Source organism: Notamacropus eugenii, chromosome X (genome assembly GCF_028372415.1).
Source record: "Notamacropus eugenii isolate mMacEug1 chromosome X, mMacEug1.pri_v2, whole genome shotgun sequence".
Lineage (NCBI taxonomy): Eukaryota > Metazoa > Chordata > Mammalia > Diprotodontia > Macropodidae > Notamacropus > Notamacropus eugenii.
In genome coordinates this window covers 47,033,469-47,059,720 of record NC_092879.1, presented here as the reverse complement: position 1 = coordinate 47,059,720, position 26,252 = coordinate 47,033,469, and the positions used below count along the sequence as shown (strand labels likewise).

Here is a 26,252-nt window from a genome sequence, read left to right as displayed (position 1 = left end):
AGACCTAGCTGGGTAACTCAACTCCTCCTCTCCTGTCTGCCTCCCCCTCTCCTTCCTTCTCCTCTACAGAGGAAGGTTAATTTGGATTAAAGATGCTAATTCAAAGGAAATTAAAAGCATTTATATCAAAAGACTGAAAGAAAACAAGGACTATCTTTTATTTTTCTCCCAAGTACGCTCTCTCACCCACCAAGTCAACCAAACAGTAAGTCTCATTAAAACACTTAAAAACTAAAGATAGTGTGACATAAGCACATGAAATGCCCTATTCTAGTGCCGTTACAAAAGACCCAAGATTCAGGGCACAAAAAAATTCTAAAATCTACATGTATTATCAAAACTCCACACTATTAATCTCTATTCTGATCTACCTAATTCCCCAAATTTACTTACAAAACTAAATGCCACAAACATTGTAACAAATTATGGATAACAAAATACCTTTTAGTTACACTATGCTTATACTTCTCTAGCCTAAAAATTGGGCTTATTAATTATGTGACTGACATATTCCTAAATTTACAGACATTAAATTTTTGTAAATTATACTTAAATGTAATAGATTTTCAGGTTTTCCACAAGCAGGACCTATCTGGATCTAGAATCTATACCACCACACACTTTGGATACTGCTTGGGACAAGCACTGAAGTCTTTTTAAACATTCTTGTGGAAAAAATTGTTAAAGTGGCCATTCTCCCTCTTTCATTTATTACATCTTCATTTTGGGGCTTCTCTATAATTTTTGAAGTTTGAGGAGTTAGGGATAGGCAAAGGCTTGGAATAATAAATTTATTAAAAAGAACCAAAATTAGTCTTGAAAACTGTGACACTATTTGAAATAATTGGTAAGTCACAATTGAAACAACTGGAACAATTGGAATGTCACAAAAACCAAGGTTGGGAATCACTGTTCCAGAGTAAATCTAAGACTTTAAAAAGCTTGTTTAAAAGAATATATACTACTTTCTGTTTTCACTACCAATGGAGGATCAATAAATATGGAGAAAAACATACCAAGAAACTATTAGATTAATAATTACCACTATTAAAATTACTTACTGAAGAAGGTTAAAATCAGTTGGTATTTCTGGAGCTGCTATCATTTCTTTATCATCTTCTGGAACACCACAGTATTAGAAATAATGTGTTCATAAATTTATGTTTGCAAAGTGCAAGTGTACTTCTTTCTTCTGTGATAGACAATTCCTAAAAAAAGAAAAACAGGCCATGTTTATTCTGGAAAGCTGAGAAAGGGAAGACAGCAAAATGATCATCCTCAAAAGCTATAGATACCAGTGTCTGCTGTCTTAAGCAAATAAAAGGATTTTTTACCTCCCCATTACTTCTTTACCTAGATGTTCATTTTTGTTATAACAAAATGCAATGTTATAACATAAAGATGTTATAACGGTGCAATGTCACAATAGAAGTAAAATAGAAAAGAAAGGCTTCTATTACAAATTTAAAAGTGAATTATTTCTATTTCTTAGTTTGATTTTTAAAGCTAAATAACAGCATGTGAGCAACAACTTCACAAAATTCAACTACTACAAGGAAAATTTGAAATTCTGAAACTTCCGAAGTATAAAAGGGGAAACTGATTTGACAAAGCAATTAACACTCTTCTCAGATAGCCCTTCATCCATTTATTCATTCATTTAAGGATCATTTATTCAATCAGACAACTATGGAATGTCTGATGAGAGATATGAAATAATAAATGTTTTTAAATCTCAACTGTTCCCCCTAAAGTAACTGACGATAAACTGTGAAGAAAATATAAGAAACTAACAGTCTCATAGTGAAGGCAGTAAGGTATCCCAAGGTTGAAGACTTAAAATTAGTTTGGAAAACTAAAAAGGTTATGATGTTGAGTCCAAGCAGATGAGCAATACATAAGCAGAAAAAGAAAAATAAGGCCAATTTTATTTATATGAAACTCATGGCAGAAAGTATACAGCTTTACTAGTAACTGCTGGCAACTCCAGCTAAGAGGCTGATGATGATCTGCTGTTACATAACCCTTTTTAATTTACTACTATCTAGCAACTGAAAGCACTTTAAGATTAACATTCCAAAGCAACAATGTACTGATTATCTTTTCCAGTGTCTCATGAGAAATTAACAAGAGTTTCTATTTCTTTCTTGACCAAGTATTATATGGACGCTACAAAAGCTTTAAGCAAGTGACCTTAAAAGGATAATAAAACAAGGCAAATGGAAAACTTTGTCCTCAACCCTAGAACAGTAGTGTCCGACTCATATAGAAAAGAGGCCACTAAACTGTACATAAGGATCCCTTGCTGGCCATATACTTAGTTTTAAAATGTAATATTATCTATGTTTTATTGTATTTTTTATTTATTTTTAGATATTTTCCAATTAGATCTTAATCTGGTTCCATTTGCACTTGGGTCACATGTCTGCATTTCACACCTCTGTCCTAGAACTAGAAAATTCTAATACCAAAGTAGAGGGACAAGGAAAAACAGAAGGCATGAATAATCTGCAAATTAGGAAAAGCAGCTCCTGAATTATCCAAGAGTTGTCTTATAAAACCATATTGAATTTTGTCACTCTCCTAAAGTGCTCATTGTAAAAATATCTAATTTAGTGACATGCCCATTACATGACTAAATCCACAACTGTTCCCTTAGACTACCATTTAAATACTTCCATTTAAAAATAACTTTGTGTGTATGTGTGGAGAGATTCTCAGAGCTAGTCAAGTGAGTTGAGGTTCCCTGCCAGCTAGAACTTTAAGCAGAAAAGATAAATGTGCCCACTCCTAAGTGCATTAGGAAAAGAAACTGGCCATCTCACAATTTATTGTAATCTAAATACAGATTCAGTTCGTAAATGTATTCTGACCAGGCAACATTGTATAATGTATAGAGTGCTGGACTTGGGTTTCCATGTACACCTCTGACATTTGGTGTATAATGAGAAGCAAGTCACTTACCCTCTCTAACAGTTTAGTTTCCTGAACTGGAAAATGGGAAAAATATTTTAACTGCCTGTGTCCAAGAATGCTTGTTGTAATGAAAGCAGTTTGTAAACCTTGAAGCTCTGCTTTAGTTAACAATAAAAAGGAATCATATGTAAAGATTTTGTAGCCTCCCAAAAATTCCAAATTAAAGGGTTTGATATAACAACATTCTTTGTATAATTTCTAGTGAAGAATTCAGTAAGTGTTGCCAGGTCAAATCAAATTCAGCAAGATTACGTAAACTTGTGTCCAGTAATAAGAAAAAGTCAATATAAGGACAAGAATGAAGTACCAAAGCATGAGCCTCTCTCAGTAGAGAACTGTTTGGTTTTTTTTAATTGTAAAGTAATTAATAAACCTTGCCAAATATTTTTTCACCCTATTAAAATAAAAAATATATAGTTATAACTGTTTTTATGTGAACTATAAAAAAGAAGTGTTTTTTTTTTTAAGTACCTCTTTGCCTGTGACAGAATTACCTATTCCTAAGCATACTAGAAAGGAATTAGCAATGGACAAAGAGGAGAGCTAGACAAGGAGTCAGCATGATCCAAGTATAAAATCTTGCCTCTCATACATACTGATCACGTGCCTCTAGGGAAGACACAAGTTGCCCCAAGCAAGACTCTGAACTGCAGAATTATTACTGCTGATGGGGGGGAGGGGGAGAGGAAAAGAAAGAGTTCCATACACCAATCAGATCTTGATTTGGAAGAAGAAAAAAAAAGCATCAGTAGCACATTAAATCCCAAGTATCCTCCGCATTTTAGTTTTCTCCAAAATATCTACAGCTTGCTATCAAGAGCTGGTTTGAGCTCAAAAAAAAAAAAAAAAAAAAAAAAACAATTCTAAATTCAAGCACTAAAACAATGCTAAATCTAGTCTGTCTTTTCTTTTAAGGTCAATCTTGGCCCACATAAAACCTCAGAATACATTTTCATCTTGACCACATTTACACAGTTGTATACAACATTGATAATGCGTTGTATTGGAAAAGTCCCCAAGTAACATCTTTTTGATTGCAGATATGGGCCATATTTTAAGAGAAGCCCTAATTTTCCTGTATAGAAATGAGATGGAATTTTATGGAAGCATAATAATAATAATGAATTTCATTAATAAAAAAATTTTATTGAAAGTTAACCCTTATGCATTCATAAATAATCAGTATACTCAAAATAAAAATGTATACTCAAAGATCACAAGGTGGAGCTCTCACTCAAAGCCAGAAAAAAATGAACGCAGATCTGAACCCCAAGTTACTCTTTATCAGGTATACTAATTCCATATAGCATTAAATTAATAAAATTCTTCCTACAAGGGAAAATAGGAGGGGAGGGATTACAATTTACAATGACTCTGGGAGTAAAAGTATTCAAACTATCTGTCATCCCTTTTTTTAATTGACTGGATCAAATTCATTGCCATGATGCATAATTTGCTGTCTGATATTTTCTTAAATCTCACAATTAAAATACCAATCCAATATCTGATCTAATCAACATCTATTAAGTACCTACTATATGCCGGTCACTAGGCTAAATATTGGGGATACAATTAAATAAAAAGTTAGTCTCTGCCCTCAAGGAGCTTACAATTTAAAGGAAATCATAGCAGTATGATCCAGAAGGAAAAGCAAAGGGAATTATGTAGATATCTTTTAGTTACAGGGATACAGATATATAGATATGAAGAAACAATCATTAGAACAAAATATTGCCTTCCTCTTGAAAAATCCTACATCATTAAGGAGATTCTTTAGTTTTATAATTGAAAAGCAAGTTTTATGCCCAAAGGGCTATAAAAATGTGCATATCCTTTGACACAGCAATACCACTTCTAGGACTGTATCCCAAAGAGATCATAAAAATGGGAAAAGGACCCACATGGACAAAAGTATTTGTAGCAGCTCTTTTTGCGGTGCCCAAGAACTGGTGCCCATCCATTGGGGAATGGCTGAACAACTTGTGGTATATGAAAGTGATGGAATACTACTGTGCTATAAGAAATGATGAAGAGGTGGACTTCAAAAAAAAACCTGGAAAGACTTATATGAACTGATGCGGACCAAAGCGAGCAGAAGCAGGAGAACATTATACACAGCAATAGCCAGTGTGCAAGGACAGATTTTGATAGATGTAGCCCTTCTTAGCAATGCAAGGACCTAAAACATTTCCAAAGGACTCATGATGCAAAATGCTATCCACATCCAGAGAAAGAATTACGAAGCTGGAACGCAGAATGAAGCAGACTATTTTCTCTTTTATTATTTTTCTCATGGTTTCTCCCATTCATTATAATTTGTCTATGTAACATGACTAACGTAAAAATGTATTTAATAAGAGTGTATGTGTAGAGCCCACATAAGATTACATGGCATCTCAGGGAGGGGGAGAAAATGTAAAACTTATGGAAGTGAATGTTGAAAACTGAAAAAAAAATTAATAAATTTGGAAGAAAAAAAAGAAAATCAAGTTTTACTTTACACAAATTCATATTGTTGAAACACCATTTATTTCTTCTGCAATGTTTTCCTTCCTCACTGATGTCTCTAAGAATACCCTGCTTCTTTTAGGGGCCAAACTGTCAAGTATTTTCATGTAAACTGTTTTCACATACATAATATGGAAAATGGTCCTTGCTTAAATTATAGCCTTGAGTGCGTAATTCAAAACTACTAAGAAACACTCTTTCCCTATCTATAAAATGGGAATAGTATTATTATTTGTACTACCATCCTTCATCAGAGGTTGTTGCAAGAAAAATAACTTGCAAATTCCAGTGAATTCTCCTTAACAGAAAAACCTCTGATAAGAAAGGTAATTATTTTGGAGAAGATTACAGACTTAGATACATAAACAATTTCCTAAGATCATAGATTTGGAATTATGGCACTATGCATTCATTACTTTGCCCATCAATCTCTTCAAATGTCAAGACAGATTTGAGAGGCTGACAGAATTGTCTATTATAGCTGTCACATGCCCCCAATGAACAATTTTAAAACAATTCTGACAATAATACAAATTTTTACAGAAGTAGACCCTTCAATAGGGCTAAGGGCATGCCCTCTTCAAACAAGCTTTTCAAGAGGTAAAGGCGATGAGACAGACTTTTTTAACAGACCTAAGTCACCTCTAAGAATTACCAGGAAATAATCTTAAATTTATGTAAATAAGACCTAGAAATAGCTACCTGTCCCCCTCAAAGGTTAAGTGTACAACACTGAGTGACACAGAATGGGTGAATGCTTAAGTGTCTCTTAGGAACTACATTTTTCATTTGTAACCAAATTTACGTTGTAATGCAATATAAAATTATGTTAGACTTTTGCAATGTATCTTCTTTATGATATATGCCCTTAAAAGTTGTTCAGAGGTTCTGCCATTTTTGACATCTAAATCATTAATGGAGGGACAACCCCCAAAACTAGGTTCGCTACCTACTCCTTAGGTCTATTTGTTTCCAAAACCACAGTAGCCTTGGGTTATTTGAACAATATTAACTTGAAAACCGTGACTGATCATGTGCCAAAAGACTAAGTAAGGTACAGTAGCAATAACCAACATATTTCAGAGAATTACAAAAGAGAATTAATTAAAATATTTCTAAGACCTAAAAATGCATAAAATTCACATTAGGTTCCAAGAAAAGTCTTTTATTGATTTAAATCTAATTCCCAGTAGATATTTGTGTCATAAAAATCACTTCACACCTGGTATCATTTGAGTCAAGTGGCAAATCTCAAACAACAGAGAATTCATACCAGAAAACATGAGCCCTAGGCAGGATTATGTCGTTTATGTAAAAAAATCCATGTTATATATGGTATTAAGCCCTAAGCTTTCAAATCATTCTTAAAAGGAACTGAAAGTACTTGGTAAATTTTTCATACATAGGTCAAACAGTACAAAAGTAAAGCACAATTCAGTTCAACGTGTAAACTACAAGACAGAAAAGAGACTGCTTCTAGAGGGCAATAATTTTACATTTTATTATAATTTATTGATAAATTTATTAACAAAATTGACAGTATAATAAACAGTCAAATTTATTTCAAATTTTATCAAGTCTTTCCCCTGAACTCCACCCATTTCTCATCCCTTTCACTTTCAGATTAGCTAACATAATACCAAGTTATCTATGACCTTCAGGTATTCCCTATCAAACAAATTTTTGGCTAATAACAGTAAATTCTTTCCACAGCGTTAATCAGAAAAGTATTTACAAGAACATGTAACAAATACAATTTCATTATTAATACATTTATATAAACACACACTTTTGATTTTAAATAAGGAATATAATGAACTTATGAAAATATAGCAAGAAGTGGATGGCTCTAGAAAGTTTAAGTTACTCCTCTGCTAAAAGGATGGAAATCTTTCTGTCCAAAGACTGAGCAATTTCCCTCTATTTAACTCTCCAGTGGTATAAACTAGGTGAAATCTAAATCACCTGATCATTATGGAAAACCATCTTGTTGACCAAAATTACTGATTTTTTTACAGGGACATTTTATGAATTAAAATGATATCAGCTATATTTATGACATTTTAAATTTAGCAAAAATATAAATGTGCCCATTTTTAAAGGTTAAATGACGTTAAATTGTCCAGTTTTAGAGCAGGGGAATGATTTAACCACATCAGAAAACATGACATTTGCCCCTGAAGATAAGCGCTATTTCTGGCAAAGAAAGTAAAATTTCTCTATCATTTAAAACCATCAAAGTTGCAATGTAATGTGTCTATTTTTTAAAAAAAAATTTATTAACTACAACTACACACTATATAGATGACAATGTGATAATTATTCTATTCCAGCTGAAATTTACAAAGGAGGGGGACCATTGCTCATATAAAAGCTGACTGAAATTTTCCAGGCAAGAGGAGGTTATCCCCCCCAGGAGTTCAAGGATGGGTCCACTGTCCATCTCTATAAAGGTAAAGGGAACAGATTGTCCTGTGACAATCACAGGGTGGGGGGGGTCTCTCTCTTAGTCACTACTGTCAAGATTTTTGCTAGAGTCCTCCTTAATAGGCTGATCCTTCACCTGGAAGACAGTCACATACCTGAGGGTCAGCGCGGCTTCAGAAAGGGCCGAGGAACAGCAGACCAGAGGTCTGTACACAACGTTTGTAGATCTGACCAAGACTTTTGACACTGTTAGTCTTGAAGGCTTATGGAAAATTATGTCAAAATCTGGTTGCCCAGAGAAATTCATCAGTATTGTACATCAATTTCATGATGGCATGTTTGCCCAAGTTCTAGATAGTAGACAATGCTCTCGTGCCTTCCCAATCACCAATGGAGTGAAACACAGCTGTGTGCTTGCTCCCATGCTTTTTATTAGCATGATATTTTCAACCATGTTGTCAAATGCTTTCAATGAGAATGAACACAGCATCAAGGTCAACTTCTATAGTGATGATTAAGTTCCTCAATTTGAAAAAGCTACAAGCCAAGACCAAAGTAGAAGGAGTGTTGGTGCATGATTTTCTGTTTGCAGATGACTGCACACTCAATGAAGCCTCTGAGGCTGAGATGCAACAAAGTATGGAACAATTCTCTGCTGCCTGTGCTAATTTTGGTCTAATAATTAACACCAAGAAAACACAGGTGCTCCATCAGCCACCACCACACCATCCATACATACAACCATCAGTTACAACAAATGGAAAAGTTTTGAATGCTGTGGATAACTTCACTTTCCAGGGATGTACACATTGACAATGAGGTTGACCCACGCATTGCCAGAGCTAAGTCAGTGTTTAGTAGGCTCCAAAGAAAAGTTTGGGAGAGAAGAGGTATTAGACTAACTAACAAACTGAAGGTCTACAGAGCCACTGTGCTGACCTCGTTGTATGCCTGCGAAACATGGACAGTCTACCAGTGCCATGGCAGGACACTGAATTGCTTCCATTTGAACTGTCTTAGGAAGATTCTGAAGATCACCCGGCAGAATAAGGTACCAGACACTGAGGTCCTTGCTCAAACTCAACTGCCAAGCATTCAAACTATGCTTCAGAGAGTGCAACTCTGATGAGCTGGCCACATTGTTGGAATGCAAAATGTACGCTTCCCGAAAAGACTATTTTATGGAGAACTTGCATGGGGCAGGAGATCACATGGTGGCCAGAAGAAGTAATACAAGGACACTCTCAAGAACTTTTGGATTTGATTGTGCGACATGGAAGACACTGGCACAGGACCGCTCAGTATGGCATGCCCGCATCAGAAAGGGTGCTGCTCTCTATGAGAAAAGAAGAATTGAAACAGCACAAAGGAAATGTAGGATGCACAAATTTGGAGTAATCATCCCAAATGTTCACAGAAACTATCTGTGACTAATCTGTGGTAGAGCATTCCTAGATCGTACTGGTCTGATAAGCCACAGTCAGACACACTTAAACTTGAGTTTATCATGGTGATGTCATTTTGGTCCTCTTCGAGAACGAAGGACAACAACTAACCAACCAACCAACGTTTACAAAGCAATTTATGATAATCCTGTAAAGTATGTGGTGCAACTACTATCACCCTCATTTTACAGATGAGGAAAATGGGGTGCTCCCTTCTCAAGAAAGAAGAGAGTAGAAAAGAAGTCTTTAATAGCTTTAGGCTGCAAACTGTAACTCATTCTATAAAGAAATGCAATAGACATGCATGTAATGTTGATAATCCCTATTAGGGTCTGCTCAACAAGATAAGCTGGTAATAATTTTCATAAAGATAAATTCCTAAAATTTTCCTTATTTATTATTAATACAAGAAGTCCCTAGAACTTCCCTAACAAATTTTTCAGTCGATATACCCAGACCCCTTTATCCACTTTCAAGACAATGACACTGTACACTGTGCTACCTAATTAAGATTAATAATCCTATCCTTTTACAACTTGGTCTTGCATATTTCTGCTAGTAGTCCATATATCTTAAATATCAAGCCCTCATCCGAGAAATGACAAAGATCTGTTTCCAATAACTGAATATGTCATGATCAATGGTGAACAGGGAAGAATGGGAAAAAAATCTTAATGAATTGATGGAAAATAAGGACAGGCATGAAAACAATGTACATCACTACAAAAATATAAATGGAATAAAAAGCACAAAATAGTCAAAAATGACTTGTTATTAAATTATAAAATACAAAGTAGGTTTTAAAAAAGAGATGAGAAGACATCTCTCCCCCACAATGCATATAATCTCATAATTCTGTAAAGTACTGACTGAGCCACTTAAATTCATTTGTTATTATATATGTTACATATATCATTTATGTGTTATATAAATTGACGGAAAAAATTAAATATGGCTATGTATTATCACCTTCATTAGTTTAGAAGAAATGACTATTTCTTTTTACATTTTGAAGTTTTAGGTTAAGCTTAATAAGCTTTAAAACTGAACTAAGACATTTAGGACACCCTATATATGGCAAACCTCAGAGACATGCAAATATATTTGCTATTCTTCGTGTTTCAAAGATATTTACTGTTGCAAACCATCAACTTTATAGTATGAATAATGAGACAGAGTATCAACCATTTATTTCATATTGCATACATTAAAGATGCTCCTTTACTATGGATCTGTAATTGTTATTTTAAAGTTGTCATTTATGACTTTTTTCTCTGCTTCGTATGCTGTCTTTGCTCAAAAAGAACGTTCCAGTCTCTGATTGTTTCATGCCAAGATGTCTGCTACTATTTTCCAATATCCCACAGCTATACTACTTTGGCTTAAATTGTGTTTCCATGTGTCCTTATATAGATTTTCTCTGCTTGCCCAGCTTGTATAGTCATCTACTCTTGATAGTCATAACAGCTGTTTAGGTATCCTGCTGTCATCCATCCTCCACACACTTCCTACCAAGAGTACTGTAGCTGGCAAGCACAGGATGCTGGTAGACTGTCCAGATTCTAAAAACTTACTGATAATCCTACCTTCCTATTCACATTAGGTATGGCTCATACACTAAATTAAACAGGTTACCACTAAGAAAACAACGGCTTATTGGTTCCGAGGTAAATGTCAAATAGGTAACAAGTTATTCGCCAATACAATCAAAAACTGGTTGTTTATATTACAAGCAACTTAGGAAGCACTGTGCACACATTATTTCATTAGACACAACAATTTCATTTGACACAACAACGAAATAGTTAAGCCAGATATAATACAATTATCATTACTCCCATAACACAAATGAGGAAAATGGGAGGCAACATAGATATATGACTTTGAGCTAGAAACGAAATTAATAAGTTTGCTTATTAGTTAATTATGATCAATAAGCTATTATTAGTTAAGAAATTAATATAACTTGCTTACATTAAAGGTAAGGAAACAGGTTAACGTGACTTGTCCTAGGTCACATCATATTAAGACACAGTTCAAACCCACGTTCTTTCCATGAAACATGGATGACATCCTTTTATTTTGTCTATCAGTGTAAGTATCGCTCACACACTGCACAAAGTACTGCTGCTCCAATAAACAAAGGGACAATTTGTCCAATATTGCTGACAAAATGGAACAAACTCAGTGGTGCAGGATGGTATATGATGCTAGCTTCCTATAGTTAGGTAACTGTGCAAAACAATCTACACTATGGGCACAGCTAGGTCCCCATTAATACAGATATGACTGCCTGTATCTGAATTCACACTATTCAAAATTGTCATTATGTAAGCTATGGTCATGAGTTCCAGTTCAATAAAATGTGCAGTGTGAATAGTGTTTTTAGGAGTCATCAAAAGACACTGTAAAGTATCTATCTGGAGCAGTTTCTGATGTAGTTTGTAAGTCTACTGAGTTTTTTCCATGAATCTAGACACCTAAGAACCTTCCTTATCACATACTCAAAAGCAAACACATAAAATAATTAGGACAGAGAGAGTACACCACACAAAAAAGAGTGAAGAGTAATAAGCACTACTACTGATATTTGGTATGTTTAAGGTTTGCTGGGCACCTTATATATAATATTTCATTTGATTCTCAAAAGTACAGTAGGCACTAGAGGTAAATATTATTCCCATTTTAAGATGGTAAACAGGCTAGCCCATAACTATGATCTGATTCTGGTTCTTCTGATTCCAAGTCTTGAATTCTACTCATTGCAGAACACTATTTTTCTTCACGACATACAGCCTACCACTTTCTCCTGTTCTACTCCACTTGTGAGCCAGTAATACATAAATGCATATATAGGAATGTTCCTTGTTCTTAATAAACTCTTGCTAGTTAATAAATCCCTAAAAGTCAGAATTTCATCTACTAATTTGATCTTATTTTCCCATATCTAGTAGCAGCTGCTATAGTTTGACACCAGAGTAGCTAACACTCATTCTCTACTGTCTCACTTTGAAATATTACATTTTTGAAAGCCTGAATTCTGTCCTAAAAAGGTTTAAAAGGTTCAAGAAATTTTTACAGATTCCACTATCTACAACAGATCTTCTACTGTCAGCTCTTAGATATACTGTAAAAATGGTTAGAACAACAATTTAACGCAAAAATAGTATGTTTTAAGGGGTGTGGCATTAAGTGGTTCCTATGTATAACGTGTTATGTTGGGTAGTGGAGGAGATAAGACAATATAACAAGGAGCTTGTCCCCAAGGGGCTTACTACATTATAGGGAACACACACATAAAATGCACTATAAAACAAATTACAGTAAGATGACTTCAAAAAGTAAAAACTGACAACATCAAATGAGAATGTAATTTGGGGGGAAGGGAGAAAGGATCCCAAAAAGCTTTGTGTAAGAGATGGAAGCATCTGAGATGGCCTTTGGAGGGGAAAAAAACATACGGGAGTGAACAGCTTGATAAATGAGGCTTTGCTTTATAAATAAAAGGAAACAAAATAAAAACATTTAAGAGTAGATTATTATTATGAAGAAATAACAAATGAGAGATTCAGAAAAATGTGGTAATAACTGTATGAACTGATAGAGTAAAATAAAGAAAGGCAACTGATACAACTAAAACAATGTAAATGAAGATTGCTATAAAAGGAAACTGAATTCAAGTGAAAATCAAATGAATGTCCCTGATAACAGAAAAGAAAGCATACATTAACCCTCCAAAGCAGAGAGAAGTGTACCTATAACAGCAAAGCATTGCATATGTATGTATATATATGTGTATACATATATATGTATAGTTATCAGATGCTTTTGGTTATTTTTCTTTTTAACAGGGTTACAGGTTTTCCTGAACTTGCCACTCCCTCCCCCTTTATAAGTAAGAGAAAGCTTGCTAGATATTGAAGCAATACATTTGGAAATATTATATTTCAATTAAAAACAGTATTTTTAAAATATTAAGTACACGCAGATTGAGAATCAGAGGACCTGAGTTTAATTTTGCTTAACATTTCTACTTAGATAACCTCAAAGTTCAATGCCCTCATCTATAAAATGATGATTCTAAAATCTCTTTTAAATCTGAAGTTTTATTCTCACTCCCACCAGTCTCCTTAAAAAATCAAGGAAAACATATTCCTTTGCCTCTCTAAAGGATAAAAGACTGATGAGGTGCCACAAGGGCAACCCACTGTTTTCACTTAACAGAAACATTTGAAGAGAATGGAAGTAGGAAATCCATTCGTTCCAGTACCTCAGAAACTGGAAATAAGTCATAAATCAGTTTACTGTATCTACCCTCGAGTTAATTCTCTCCAAAAGCTATACTAAAGCTGTCACTACTTAGAACCCCAAAACTAACTGCAATTAATGCCAGTCCCTATTCTCAAGAAAGGTAATCAAGGTATTAAAACATACTGTTTTTTCCAATAGCTGATTTCAGGAAGGGACTAAAGAATTTCAAGAAAATTTAGTCGAATATACAGACGCTTATATGGCCCACTTCCTAATTTCTGTTACTCCATTAAGGAATCAGAAAAATAGTAATGTAGGCCACATGGTATTATATGACCGAACTCATCCTAGGTGTTGTTTTCTTTCCCCACTTTATATAATTTCATAAAAGTCCTTCCCTATTTCTTTATTTTCTTAATACTGTATTATTACAGTATTTCACGTGTCATAAAATGTGTAATCCCAATTTGTCCAAAATTTTCCCAGTGAGTAGTTTATTACGGTCATTGGCCAAATTAGGATCCTCAAATAAGGAAATCCCTGTAGGGAACTTGAAATGTTGTGAGAATCCCCTTTTAGATTGAGATGTGCTCTCAAGGAGCTTAAATAATGTTATATTGAGAAGTTAAGCTTTCTGTATATAAAGAACAAGATATCTCTATAACCATGCCAAAAAAAAAAAAATAAAAGCAAATTCTATCTCTGAGGCTAGAAAAGACTGCTACTAAGGTTGTAAACTTCAAAAGACTATTTCAGCATTTACAACACTTTTAGTAGAAAAACTAGAATTTAAGAATATCTCAAATGATCAAGGCAGTGCTTTTTTCTTAACCCATAAGGAAAAGAAAAAAATAAGAAAAAAATGAAATTTTTTTCTTTTAATTGATACACCTGGTTGTTCTAGCATGAAAAATCTTGCAATGCAGAGAGGCTTAGTTTCACAAAATCTAAGTCAAAATTAAAGACAGACTTTGTCAAGCTGGAAACAGTGTATCAACAGTATAAATTGGGCAGGCCCTCCCTTTCACTAAGTTACAATTTGGAACAGGTGCTATTAAAAGTTGCTACATAGTAAAAAATCAATTAAATTCAAATTGAAACTAATGAGTTTTGACCGTAAGCAACATGATACTCGGTTCTTTTGAATTACACTAAATGAGACCATACTAATGTATACCATATAGCAGGGTCCCAACCTTTTTCTAATGAGGATCTACTTTTCATTTCATTACAGAATGAAGAGTAGGATATAAGACTTGGAGGTAGGATGCTGTGCTGTCAGTACTAAGAACGGGAGCTGATGTGAAAGAGGGAGCTTTGAAGCATGGAATCTCAGGATTGGAAGAGGAGGCAGTTAGGAAAGCAACTAAATATTTATTAAATTAAAAAACACTTCTTGTCCTTTCATATCAAATTCTATGATAGCTAATAAAAGTTCCAATTCCCAATTCATAAACAAGGTTTATTTCAAAAGTCCATCATATAGACTTTTTCTCACAGAAACAATGACAGCTACTACGGACACAGAAGGTCTGTCTTTGCTTTGTAAATACTCCATAATTTTCGTAAAATTCTGCATAACTAACATAAAAATACTGTTTGTGATTATATCATGAAACAAACTGTTACAATACTAGCAAGGAAATAAAGTCGAATTATTATCTTGAATGCTAGGGGTGCTAGAAATCTGATTGAAGCAGAGAATAAACAAGTAAATGAAAACTAAATGGAGATTTTTGGAGAAGTTCTTGGTACATTCAAGGAATGAAGGCACTAGACTAGTTCTTCATTTCACATTAATGTGAAAACTGACAACTTTTTTTAAATGATATAAGTAGAGCACTGCTTATTAGTCACCAATGAGACTATCCTTTCTCTAGCCTCCATCCTCACAAATACTGGGAGAGATAAATTGAACCCTTTTCCTAAAGTAACTGAACAAGCTATAAAAAGGGAAGGAGGAAGGCAATTTAGGAGGAAGGCACTTGGATTGTACCTCTCTTCAATTTATCACCCCCTTTGTATTCCAGGTTATAAGCACATCATATTCAATTGTAAGATGCTACCTTTATCAATCATGCTATTTGTCCCAGATTCAGCTTAATAAATGTTTCAACCCAATCGAAGGTATACAGATAACAAATATGAGGTGGAATAAATCTTTTGCTTTGTGCATAAGAAAATGGGAAGGGGGGAAGATGATATGCCTACAAGCAAACTGTGAGGGAAAAAAGGTGATGAGGAAAAGACAGAAGAGATGATAGCAAAGACAGAATGAGTCACACACAGTCAAATAGGTGGCAGTCTCAGTAATGATGTGTAGTTGGCAACCGGCCATTTGAATGAAAAAGATATTGTAAAATCAGATGTCTTTGATTCAAGAACCATCTGTACCAAAAAAGAAATCTATATAACTGATAAAATTATGTGTTTTGAGTAAGTGCAAGAGTGATGACAAGGAAAGTTCAGCATGATCAGTATGTTACGTAGCTGGAGAAGGCTTCACGTGGGGTAGGATTTTAAGCTGGTAGCATTTAAGTAAAGAAGAGTAAAGCAGTCACTGTACGCTGGGTAAGAGCATGAACAAAGTTACAGAAGAAGGAACATTCACTAGATTGTGAGATCAGTCTGGAACTGAAAATATCTGGTTGGGAACTAATGGGACAATGTGTTGGGTAGATAGAGTGAGTAGTTTAAGAAGACAGAGTATAAAACTAATGTGGCCAAGATTAGGGAAAGTAGAAAATGGGGGGGGAATTTGAGCTTTTATAGACAATTTCTCAGCTAAAGGTCTCATATCTCATACACATAGACAACTTTATCAAATTTTTAAGAATGAGTCATTCTCCAACTGATAATCAAAAAATACAAATAGGCAGTTTTTTGGTGAATAAAAGCTATGTACAGTCATATGAAAAAAAACTCTAAACCAAAACTTTCAGCTATCTCACACCTATTAGATTGGTTAAAATGATGAAAAGGGGAAATGCCATGATGGAGGGAATGTGGAATGGAGAAAAATATGGAAAAAGTGGGACACTAATACACTGCTGATCGAACTATGGACTGATCCAACCATTTTGGACAGCAATCTGGAACTATGATAATAGTTATAAGAGTTGTAAAACTGTGTGTACCCTTTCACCCAGCAACACCACTATTATGTCTGTTTCACAAGGTGATCAGGAAAAAAGGAAAAGAACCTTTATGTTCTAAAATATTTATAGCATCTCTCTTTGTGGTGGCAAAGAAAAAGAAATCCAGGGGTTGCCTATCAATTGGGAAATGGCTAAACAAGTTGTAGTATATGATTATGATGGAATACTACTGTGCTATAAGAAATGATGAGGTTCGTTTTAGGAAAACATGGAAAGATTTGCATGAAATAAGATGGAAATGAGCAGAATCAAGAGAACAATATATATAGTAATAGCATTACTGTTCAAAGAATAACTCAAACCAACTACAAAGGATCTATGAATGAAGATGCTGCTTACCTCCTGAGAAAGAACTGATAAATAAAAGTATGCCTAACGTGGTTTTACATGTGTATATTTATATTATGTAATGAATATACATATGTGTATGAATGTGTGTATGTATGTATATGTGTCTGTTATCAAATGGCCTTTTCCAACATGGGCTGGGGAGGGAGACAGTTTGGAATGTAAATGTAACAAAAAACAAATGTAACAAAATGTGACAATTAACGTAACACAAATAAAAAATAAAAGAAAGCAGAAGAGCTACTTGAGTTTTTTTAAAGGAAGATGGCAATGGTATGTAGGAAGAATCTATAGGAATTGTTGAACACACATTCAGAAAATGGAAAAGAATGAATCAAAAACTGCAGAATTTCTAAAACAGTAGTATCAATGACAAAAATGAGGAAGCAGAAAAGGGAAAGAGATCCTGGAGGTGGCAGTATGATGAAATATGTAGGCTAGATATTTACACTATGTCCCTAGCTTGATAAATGTTTACTGAATTGTTTAATGTGCACATATGCGACTACCACAACATGTACTTCTCTTATAAAGTTCATAAGACTTAACTCTGTGCTTTTTTTTTAAATCATGCATATCAATTATAAAACCCATTAAAACTTTTATTAAGATTCTTTTAATACTTAATTGCAAGGTGAACCTCTAGTATTTTAGTGACTAAAATATTTTAAATCTAAGTTTGTTGATACAAAATCTTAAAAGCAAGAAAACATTTTTAATAGGCAGGAAAAATTGTTAAATAGGTGAGAAGAATCATTGAAAGGCAAAATTTCTAACAGCAACTAGGTATAACCTCAACATCTTTTAAGTTTTTGATTTTTTTTAATTCCAATCATTTCCCGATATCCAATCCGCTCTCCCTTGTCACTGTGCCTTATAACAAAGGGGAAAAGTTCATCAAAATCACAAAGGCAATACACTGGACAGACCACTGGACTTGTCAGGATGACCTGAGTTTAAATCCAGTCTCTCTGGCCAAATCATTTCAACTCTGTCTCAGTTTCTTCATCTGTAAAATAAGAGAGATGGCCTATGATACTATCACTTCACATCTAGTAATGTCTGCAAAATTACAAACCAGTGGAGAAGTACCTTTCTTACCACCTTTTCGTCAGGTCCAAAACAGGTCATTCAATGTATTCAATTTGAACACCACTTGCTTTTAGTATATAGGACAGGTGCAGTGCACAGAGTGCTGGCTCTGGAGTCAGGAAGATTCATGGACCCTAGTTTAAATCCTACCTGAGACACTTCCTAGCTGTGTGATCCTGGGCAAGTCATTTTACTCTGTTTGCCTCAGTTTCCCTATCTGTAAAATGAGTTGGAGAACGACATGCAAATCCCTTCAGCATCATTGCCAAGAAAATCATAAATAGGTTCATGTAAGAGTTAAGATGTGACTAAAAAACTGATCTGAACTCTCTTTAGTATTATTTACCATATTCATTACATTTTTTTTGCAACAGAAATTTCAGTGTCTACTGTGAACATAATTTCTATAATCATTAAATCAAATATTTTTTCCTTTATAACCAGAAAGATAATTGGGAACAGAGCATATTTTATTCATTCTAAAGAGTATGTTAAAAAAAAAAATTCCTGTGTTTTTAACTGGTCTTTGCTCTCCCCCTCCAAGTTATTGCAAAAAAAGAGATTCTTAAACTATCTAAAGTATGACTATGTAATTACAATGAACCAAGCAGTATAATAAAATTCAAATACAAGAAGAACAAGACACATTTCTGCTTCCAAGCACCATCATTTTCCAAAGAGACAGAAGGATTCAGTATAAGCTTCTTTGTTAATGCTCCTAACTTTTGATTCTTGTCCCAAATATGACACAAAGAACTGGAAGTGAAGTACACACCAGCAGCAGCATCCATTTATTCCTTCACATACCTGAAATAATTTAACTGAGAGTTTAGGGTAAGAATATCAAGTTTGAACCTGGTTGATCCTAGCTGCTTGACTTAGAGATGAACAAAGGATATGGAAGGAAAGCATGTAAACAAAATTTAAAAGTTTGTTGTTCTTGTTATTGTTGTTTGGGAGGGAGGAAATTAAGCCTCTGAAACCCCCTCAGTGAACATTAGATTAGTAGGGTCATCTATTGCAGGATTATCGCTGTACATGACAGGAAATGTGACTGTCCATAGGCTTACAATTCTATTGAGGAAGCCAGGATATGAAAAAACCAGAATGTATAGAGAAAAGTAATTACAAAGACATAAAAGTAATGAAGGTATTAAAGTCAAAAGAGGTCAAAAAAATTTCCCCTCATACTTCTTGTTTGTGGCAGAGACAAAACTAGAAACCTGTCTCCTGACTCCCAAGTACCCTTTCCATACAACTAAGGCTGGCTACTGGCAGTGTCAATTAAGCTCTGAAGCTGATGTAGGAGATAGAATAGATTTTTAAAAAGTAAGGAGAATTCATTTCTATGATAGAGCATTCTTCGCCTTTTTTTGTGCCATCAACCTTTGGCAGTCTGGTGAAGTCTATGGACTCTTTTCCCAGAATAAGGTCTTTTTTGTTTTTGGTATGATTAATTTTTTACATTTTAAAAACTGAGTTCCAAATTCTGATTCCCTCCAGCCCCTCAGTCCCTCCCCCACTCATTGAAAAGGGAGGCAATATGATATCAATTACACATGAAGTCATACAAAACATTTCCTTATTAGCCATGTTACCAAAAAAAAAAAAAGTAAATGAAAAAAGTCTGCTTCAGTCTGTACTCAGAGTTCATCAGTTTTCTCTCTGGATGTGGATAGCATTTTTCATCCTGAGTCCTTTAAAATTATATTGATTACAGCAGCTAAGTCTGATCATCATTGTAACACTGCTGTTACAATGTACAATGTTCTCCGGCTGTATGCTCACTTCACTTTGAATCAGTTCACAAAATTCTTCCCAGGTCTTCCTGAACCATTCTGCTCATCCTTTCTTATAGCTCAACAGTATGCTATCACAATCATATACCACAGCTCCTTTAGCCATTATTCAACTGATGAGCATTCCCTGAATTTCCAATTCTTTGACACTACAAAAATAGCTGCTATAAATATTTTTTGTTCATATAGGTTCTTTTCCAGAATAAGGTCTTGAAATGTATATGTATATATATAATAAATACATACATTAATTTACTTAACATTAATCTAAATGCATACATAAATACACAATACATAAGAATTGCAAAGAAAATCAAGTATACTAAAATACAGTTGCCAATTTTTTTTAACAAGTTTATTGACCCTGTGTAAATAAACTATATTCTGCAAGGGCCATAATGTAGCAGTGGTAAAGTTTATAAACTGCAGGGCCAATATCAGGTAGCAAGAGAAACCCAGGTGTGAATAGCAGTGGCCAGCAGAAAATAACAAGAGGATTTAGTAGTCTCGTGGCCCCCAAACTGCAGGTGATGTGGAGTAGTAAACAGTCAACAGGGAAGAAAAAGACAGAATAACTCTGGAGGAACATATAGCCAGTTGAGTCTCCATTCTATAGGCTCTATGGGTACCTGTATGCTTTTACTGAAAGACTGCCAGTCACTATAGCTCAACCGTACCAAAAGAAAGATTTTCATTCTACACAAGTGACAAAGACCAATTGTCTCTCAACCCTCTACATCCAGCAACATCTGCAGCTAACCTATGGTACACCACAGGTTAATTTTTAAAATACAAGAAGGTACATTATTACATTTTAGAAGGACTATAGGAAAAGAAAAAAGTTTATAAGTGGGACTTGATTTTCCAGGAATTTGAAATAAAAGGCAAGTGTTAACATTTAATCTGAATCCAAGAGATTAAACCACAGCTATTAAGTAAAATCTTAATTTTAAATTTAAAAAGTAATTAAGATTCATCAAATGCTCCCCAATCTGATGTTTGTTATAAGATCTTAACAATGAGGTAAGGACTAAAGGGCTAAAAAATTATTTTAGTTAAATTGAATACTACTACATTGTGGCTCAGTAGTTAGGAAGAACCCAACCCTATAGCTTCATTGCTCCTCTCCAGGGAAAAAATGCTCACATATTTATTTAATTCTTTTCAATTTAGTCCAGGTTGGAAGTACAGCATCCACTACAACTCAATCTCAATGCTGATCATTTTGGAAGCTTTTAACCACATACAATCTGGGTCCCATTCACTCAGGCAGCATGGTGGCTGTTTCCAGAGGGTTCGTCATATTACGACCTCACTTAGCCCTACTGCAGCTCAAAATTCTTGAATTCAAGTGCTCTGCCATCTTCAGCCTCCACCAGGAGGGATTACAAGCATGAACCATCATGTCTGGCCTAGAATTATATGACTTACATGTCAATTGATCAAGAAGGAACCCTCTCATTTTACAGAGGTCACCTCATGCCAGGGAGATGAAGTGACTTGTCCAAGATCACCAGGTATTATTTACAAGTACAGAAGTAAAACAAAACACTACTATAGAATTGGGCAAATTTTGCTAAGTCAGACTACAGTAAAAAAAATTAAGTTCATGACCCAAAGGAGTATCACTGAGTCTAAATGGGACAAAAAATCAATACGTTTTTGAACATGAACCATGTGGGAATTTGTTTCACTTGCTTATATGGGTTACCAGTAGGGTTTTTTACTATCATTTTAAATTGGAGGGGATGGGAAAGAAAATAAATGCCTCAACTGAAAAATAAATTTTTTAAAAAAAATTAATGGGATGAATTTTTTTTCCAAGTAAGACATAAGGAATATTCATCATTCATATACAATCCTCTGTGTTCTACTTAGCAAAGAGAAATGTCCATGGTTTGTTTTTTATATTTAACTTCAGAATTTTAAAAATTAATGCAACATCTCCAGTCAATTGAACTAATGTAATAGATTTTAGAGTTATAAGGGACCATAAGGTACATTTTACAGATATGGGAATTGGCCTGGAGATTAAAGTGACTAATCCAAGATAATATAGGCATTACATAACAGCTAGGATTCAAATCCAGCATGATTTCCACAGCACTGTACATTAAGGCAGGCCTACGTAGCAATATGCTCCTTTGTATGACAGTCTGTTTCCTACTGACCTCAGACTACTTCATACACTGGTGCTTGTTAAATAAAATGCTCTTCTATCATATTGGTTCTTCCTAAGACTGTCTCATTGGTATGTCCTCATCTTGCCTTAAGAATCCCTGCCCAGGTTCCAGGTATAGTAAAAGAATGTCCAGAGAATACTTTTTGCCTAGGTGCAAAATTTATCTTAATTCAGTATTTTGTATACAAAAATCCACCAATTAGCACCTACAAACCTAATGGCTTTGTTGTTACAAAACATGGTCTAATTTCCCTCACCCTCTACTGACTTTTTTACTCTTCCTGGGTTTCCTTTTTGTTGTTTATTAGTAACCAAACAAAAAAAAAAGGAGCATTATAAACCCTGAAAAGGATGTGAGCCAAAATATAGGAAGGAGAGAAATTCTAGGCAGAAATAGAGACAGTAGAAAAAAAGGAAGCAGCCTAACAGGAAGCAAAATGATAGAAAACTCATTGAGACCAAGGAATATGCCAGGGTGTCCGACAGTTTCTTGGTTATAACTCTCAGTACCTAAAAAGTTAACCTCTACCCTTGGAGTCCTATCCTAGGAGACACCACCATTATTAGTTTGAAGTTAGTAAGTCAGCACTCCTACTGCCCAGAAAGAGTTCATGGAGGTTCACCCTCTGCTTCTTCCACTGCAGGAGGTGTGGGTTTAGGGTATGCAACACAGTACTGAATACCATGGAAACAGTTATCACACTTGGTGATTAGTATAAGCACAGGATTATGGGCTAAAAGGCCTTTGTTGGCTGGCCAAACTACTGGAAATATTTTCACAGAAACTAATAAGCAATTTTAATGAACTTTTACAATACAAACAATGTAAATTGGGGACTGCCTCTAATTTAAAAGTTCTTTGGATACTGTCATTCTTCTAAAACAAAAATGTAAAGATAGCACATAGTAGTGAAGAGGGCAATCTTTCAAAGACCTGGATTCAACTTCTGCCTGACACATAACAAGCTTTGTGACTATGGACAAGTTATTGAACTTCTGACTGATCCCAGCAATTGTTATTGTCTAAGATAGTATCACTGATTTAGACCTAAAAGAGACCTTAGATGACATCTAGTCCAAATTTCTCATTTTACTGTTGTGGAAAGTAAGGTGCCAGAAGATTCAGTGACTTACGCAAAAACCACACAGTAATAAATGACAGTCATAATATTTGGACTCAAGTCCTCTGGCTTCAAATTGTTCGTTTGTATCAGTACAGGAAGTTTCCACAGGATAGAAAAAATCCCAGGTCACAGACCAAAAGTGACATTAAATGAATAAAACGGAGCTTTTAAAAGAAAGTTTTCTCCACCTCACCCTAGACACCCTCTATCCCCTGAAAACGACTACATCTTTTTTTCATGAGATTTGACATTTCTGACCACTCTAAAATCAACTACTAAGAAACCTCCAGATATTCTGCAAAAACCAGAAGGTGGTAGGAGAATCTGTTTCTAAGTTTCACCAAAGAGCCAGCTAATGGATCAGCCACTAAGTAGGAAAAGAACCCACTTGGAACCATGAGATCAAAGTTAAAAATCTCAGCTCTCACAGTTTAGCTGTGTAACTATAATCAGAGCCCTCTGAGTTTCTGAAAGAAATACCTACACTTCCTTTCTCACAAATAGTGGTGAGAAAAGCATTCTTTGTACAGTACCTAGCATAGGACTAGGTTAATCATTTAATGCTGCCTCTATTTTTTCCAACCATCCTCTCCCTAAGTGAATTAAAGCAAGTAAACATTTGTTAAATTATCCTATGTCAGGGAGTGTGTCTATTTCTAGGGATATAAAGGCAAAAGAAAACTCTAAAAGAGCACTGGAAGAAATGTTAACATCATCATTCAACTTTCATTTTACAGATAGGCCCAGAAAAACTGAGAACCTTTCTGCTCAAGATCAAACAAGTAGTAAATGGCAGGCCCAGATTTGAACACAGTTCCAACAAACTCAGACTGCTTTGGGGGCAGAAGGAAGTTTCTGGAAGTGAACAGTAAAAAAATATATAATACATACATACACACATATATTCAACAAGCAATCTTTTGAGGATGACTTAAGAACACATTGAATTAGAAAGGCAGCAACAAATACAACTTAGGCATAAGTCAAGCCAAGGAGACAGGGCAATTCAAAACAAAATCATTGCTTTACACAAAGATAGGCTGTCAGATGTTCCCTTCAAGAATGGCCCATGAAAAGGATGTGGAAGACTAGGAACATGACATTTCTATCATATTAGCTTCAGGAAAACAGACAATAATAAGTCAAAGATCAGCAGACTTCAAGGTATGGAACCACTGGGACCTGGTCAAAGTGAAGCAGGTTACTGCCAAGAATTACCTCACCAAAAGAAGCCCAAAGGGGTGATCTGTGGAGACCAAACAGAAGATTCCCCCTTATTCGGGGATAACAGGAAGGAAGGATTTGTTGGACTTACTAGGAGCCTAGAAGCAGATATCTTCATGGAGATGAAGCCACAGAACTTTTTGAAAGGCCGGTCAGAAGTAAGTTCTCAGAGTCAGAGAAAATCTGGACAGGGGATAGCAAACAGTTTCTTCTACCTTGGGCAGAAAATCCAGAACTTATTGAAAGAAAAATCAAGAAGAAAAAACATTCAGTTGACTTTCTGGGGAGGGCGGGAGGGGAGAGAATAAGAAAGATTCAAGTCTAGTTCTCTGTACATTTTCATTTGAAAACCAAGGTTAGACTTTTAAGACTTGCTTATTTCTCTTTACATGTTTCCCGTTATATATAGCAATAAAAGCTCCTTTGAAAAAAAATCATGTTGAGACCCAAACCGATTTCAGAGATGGTCAGTTTAACAGTAGAGATATGAATTCTAAAAACTAAAACACTTGAAACAGCACAAACAGCAGAATAATTTTCCAAATCCATTTAGTAAAGGAGAAAAAAACACCCTAAACATATGAATAACTTCATCATTGTAATATACACAGCAACTGATGTTCATAATAATCCTGACCACTGATAAAAAGATTATATTCACTATATTGTTTAAAAAGAAGGAATATAACATTAGATACTAAGCTTCAAGAACTAAGCTTTACTCCACTAGAAAATTCTCCTTATGTGAAATACCTCACTTCTGAAGATGAATTTGGGGTTTAGCTGATAGCCTGATGTTCACCCCATAGCACCTCAAACTCACTTCCTAAACCTGCTCCTCTTTCCATCTTTTGCTATGAAACTTTATGGTACCACTAGGTTTTTAATTTCTCATCTTTAGACTTGACAGGTTCAGGAGAGGGAAGGGTTATTAATCTGCTGCCAAATCTTCCCTCTGACAATCCTAGCAATTCACCTTCCACTCACACTGTACAGCACCCCTTATGCCAGCAATTCTACTATTTTTCTAGAAAAAAATTTTTATTGGTGTCTTTTAACAATCACCACAATTTTCCCCTGCACTGCTTTCCCTCCCAGAGAACCATCTCACAAAACAAAAGCATTTTAAAAGTCAACAAATTTTAACAAAAAAAAAATCAGTATAACATCAAAAAGACTGAAAACATGCACAATGTATACTTGTGGATCACCTACTTCTGCAAAGGAGGTATAAGTGTCTTCTCATCTCTTTTTTTCCATGCTATACTTGGTTCTGTTTAATTTTCTAACATTCACTTTTGGATTTTTTAGTGGTTGCTCTTTCTATTTACATTATTGTACTAGTGTGTATATGGCTTCCGTGGCTCTGCTTACTTCATTCTGCATCAGTTCATGTAGCTTTTTCCATGCTTTTCTGTATTTATATACATCATTTCTTACAGTATAATATTGCATTACATCCACATACCACAATTTGTTCAACCAGCGCTCTCAATCAGTGGCCATCTACTTTGTTTCCAATTGTTTGCTATCACAAAATGGACTGCTATAAACATTTTTATGTGTATGAAACTTGCCTCCTTGGGATATAAACTCAATAATGGAATCTCTAGGTCAAAAGATGTGTTAACCACTTTATTGGCATAATTCTAAAGTGGTTTCCAAAAGGGTTATACTGATTCCTAGCCCACCACCAATGTGTTAGTGTGTCTATCTTC

The 26,252-nt window shown here is 34.8% G+C and overlaps 1 protein-coding gene across 1 annotated transcript in view; it reads right to left on the bottom strand.

Moving 5' to 3' along the window:
- The window catches only part of STAG2 (STAG2 cohesin complex component), a 130,945-nt gene that overhangs the window by 81,538 nt on the left and 23,155 nt on the right, over nt 1–26,252 (bottom strand). The window contains exon 2 of the mRNA XM_072625877.1: nt 1,062–1,208. Within this exon, the coding sequence (XP_072481978.1) occupies nt 1,062–1,105 (44 nt within the window). The 5' untranslated portion in view covers nt 1,106–1,208. The remainder of the gene's footprint in view (nt 1–1,061; nt 1,209–26,252) is intronic.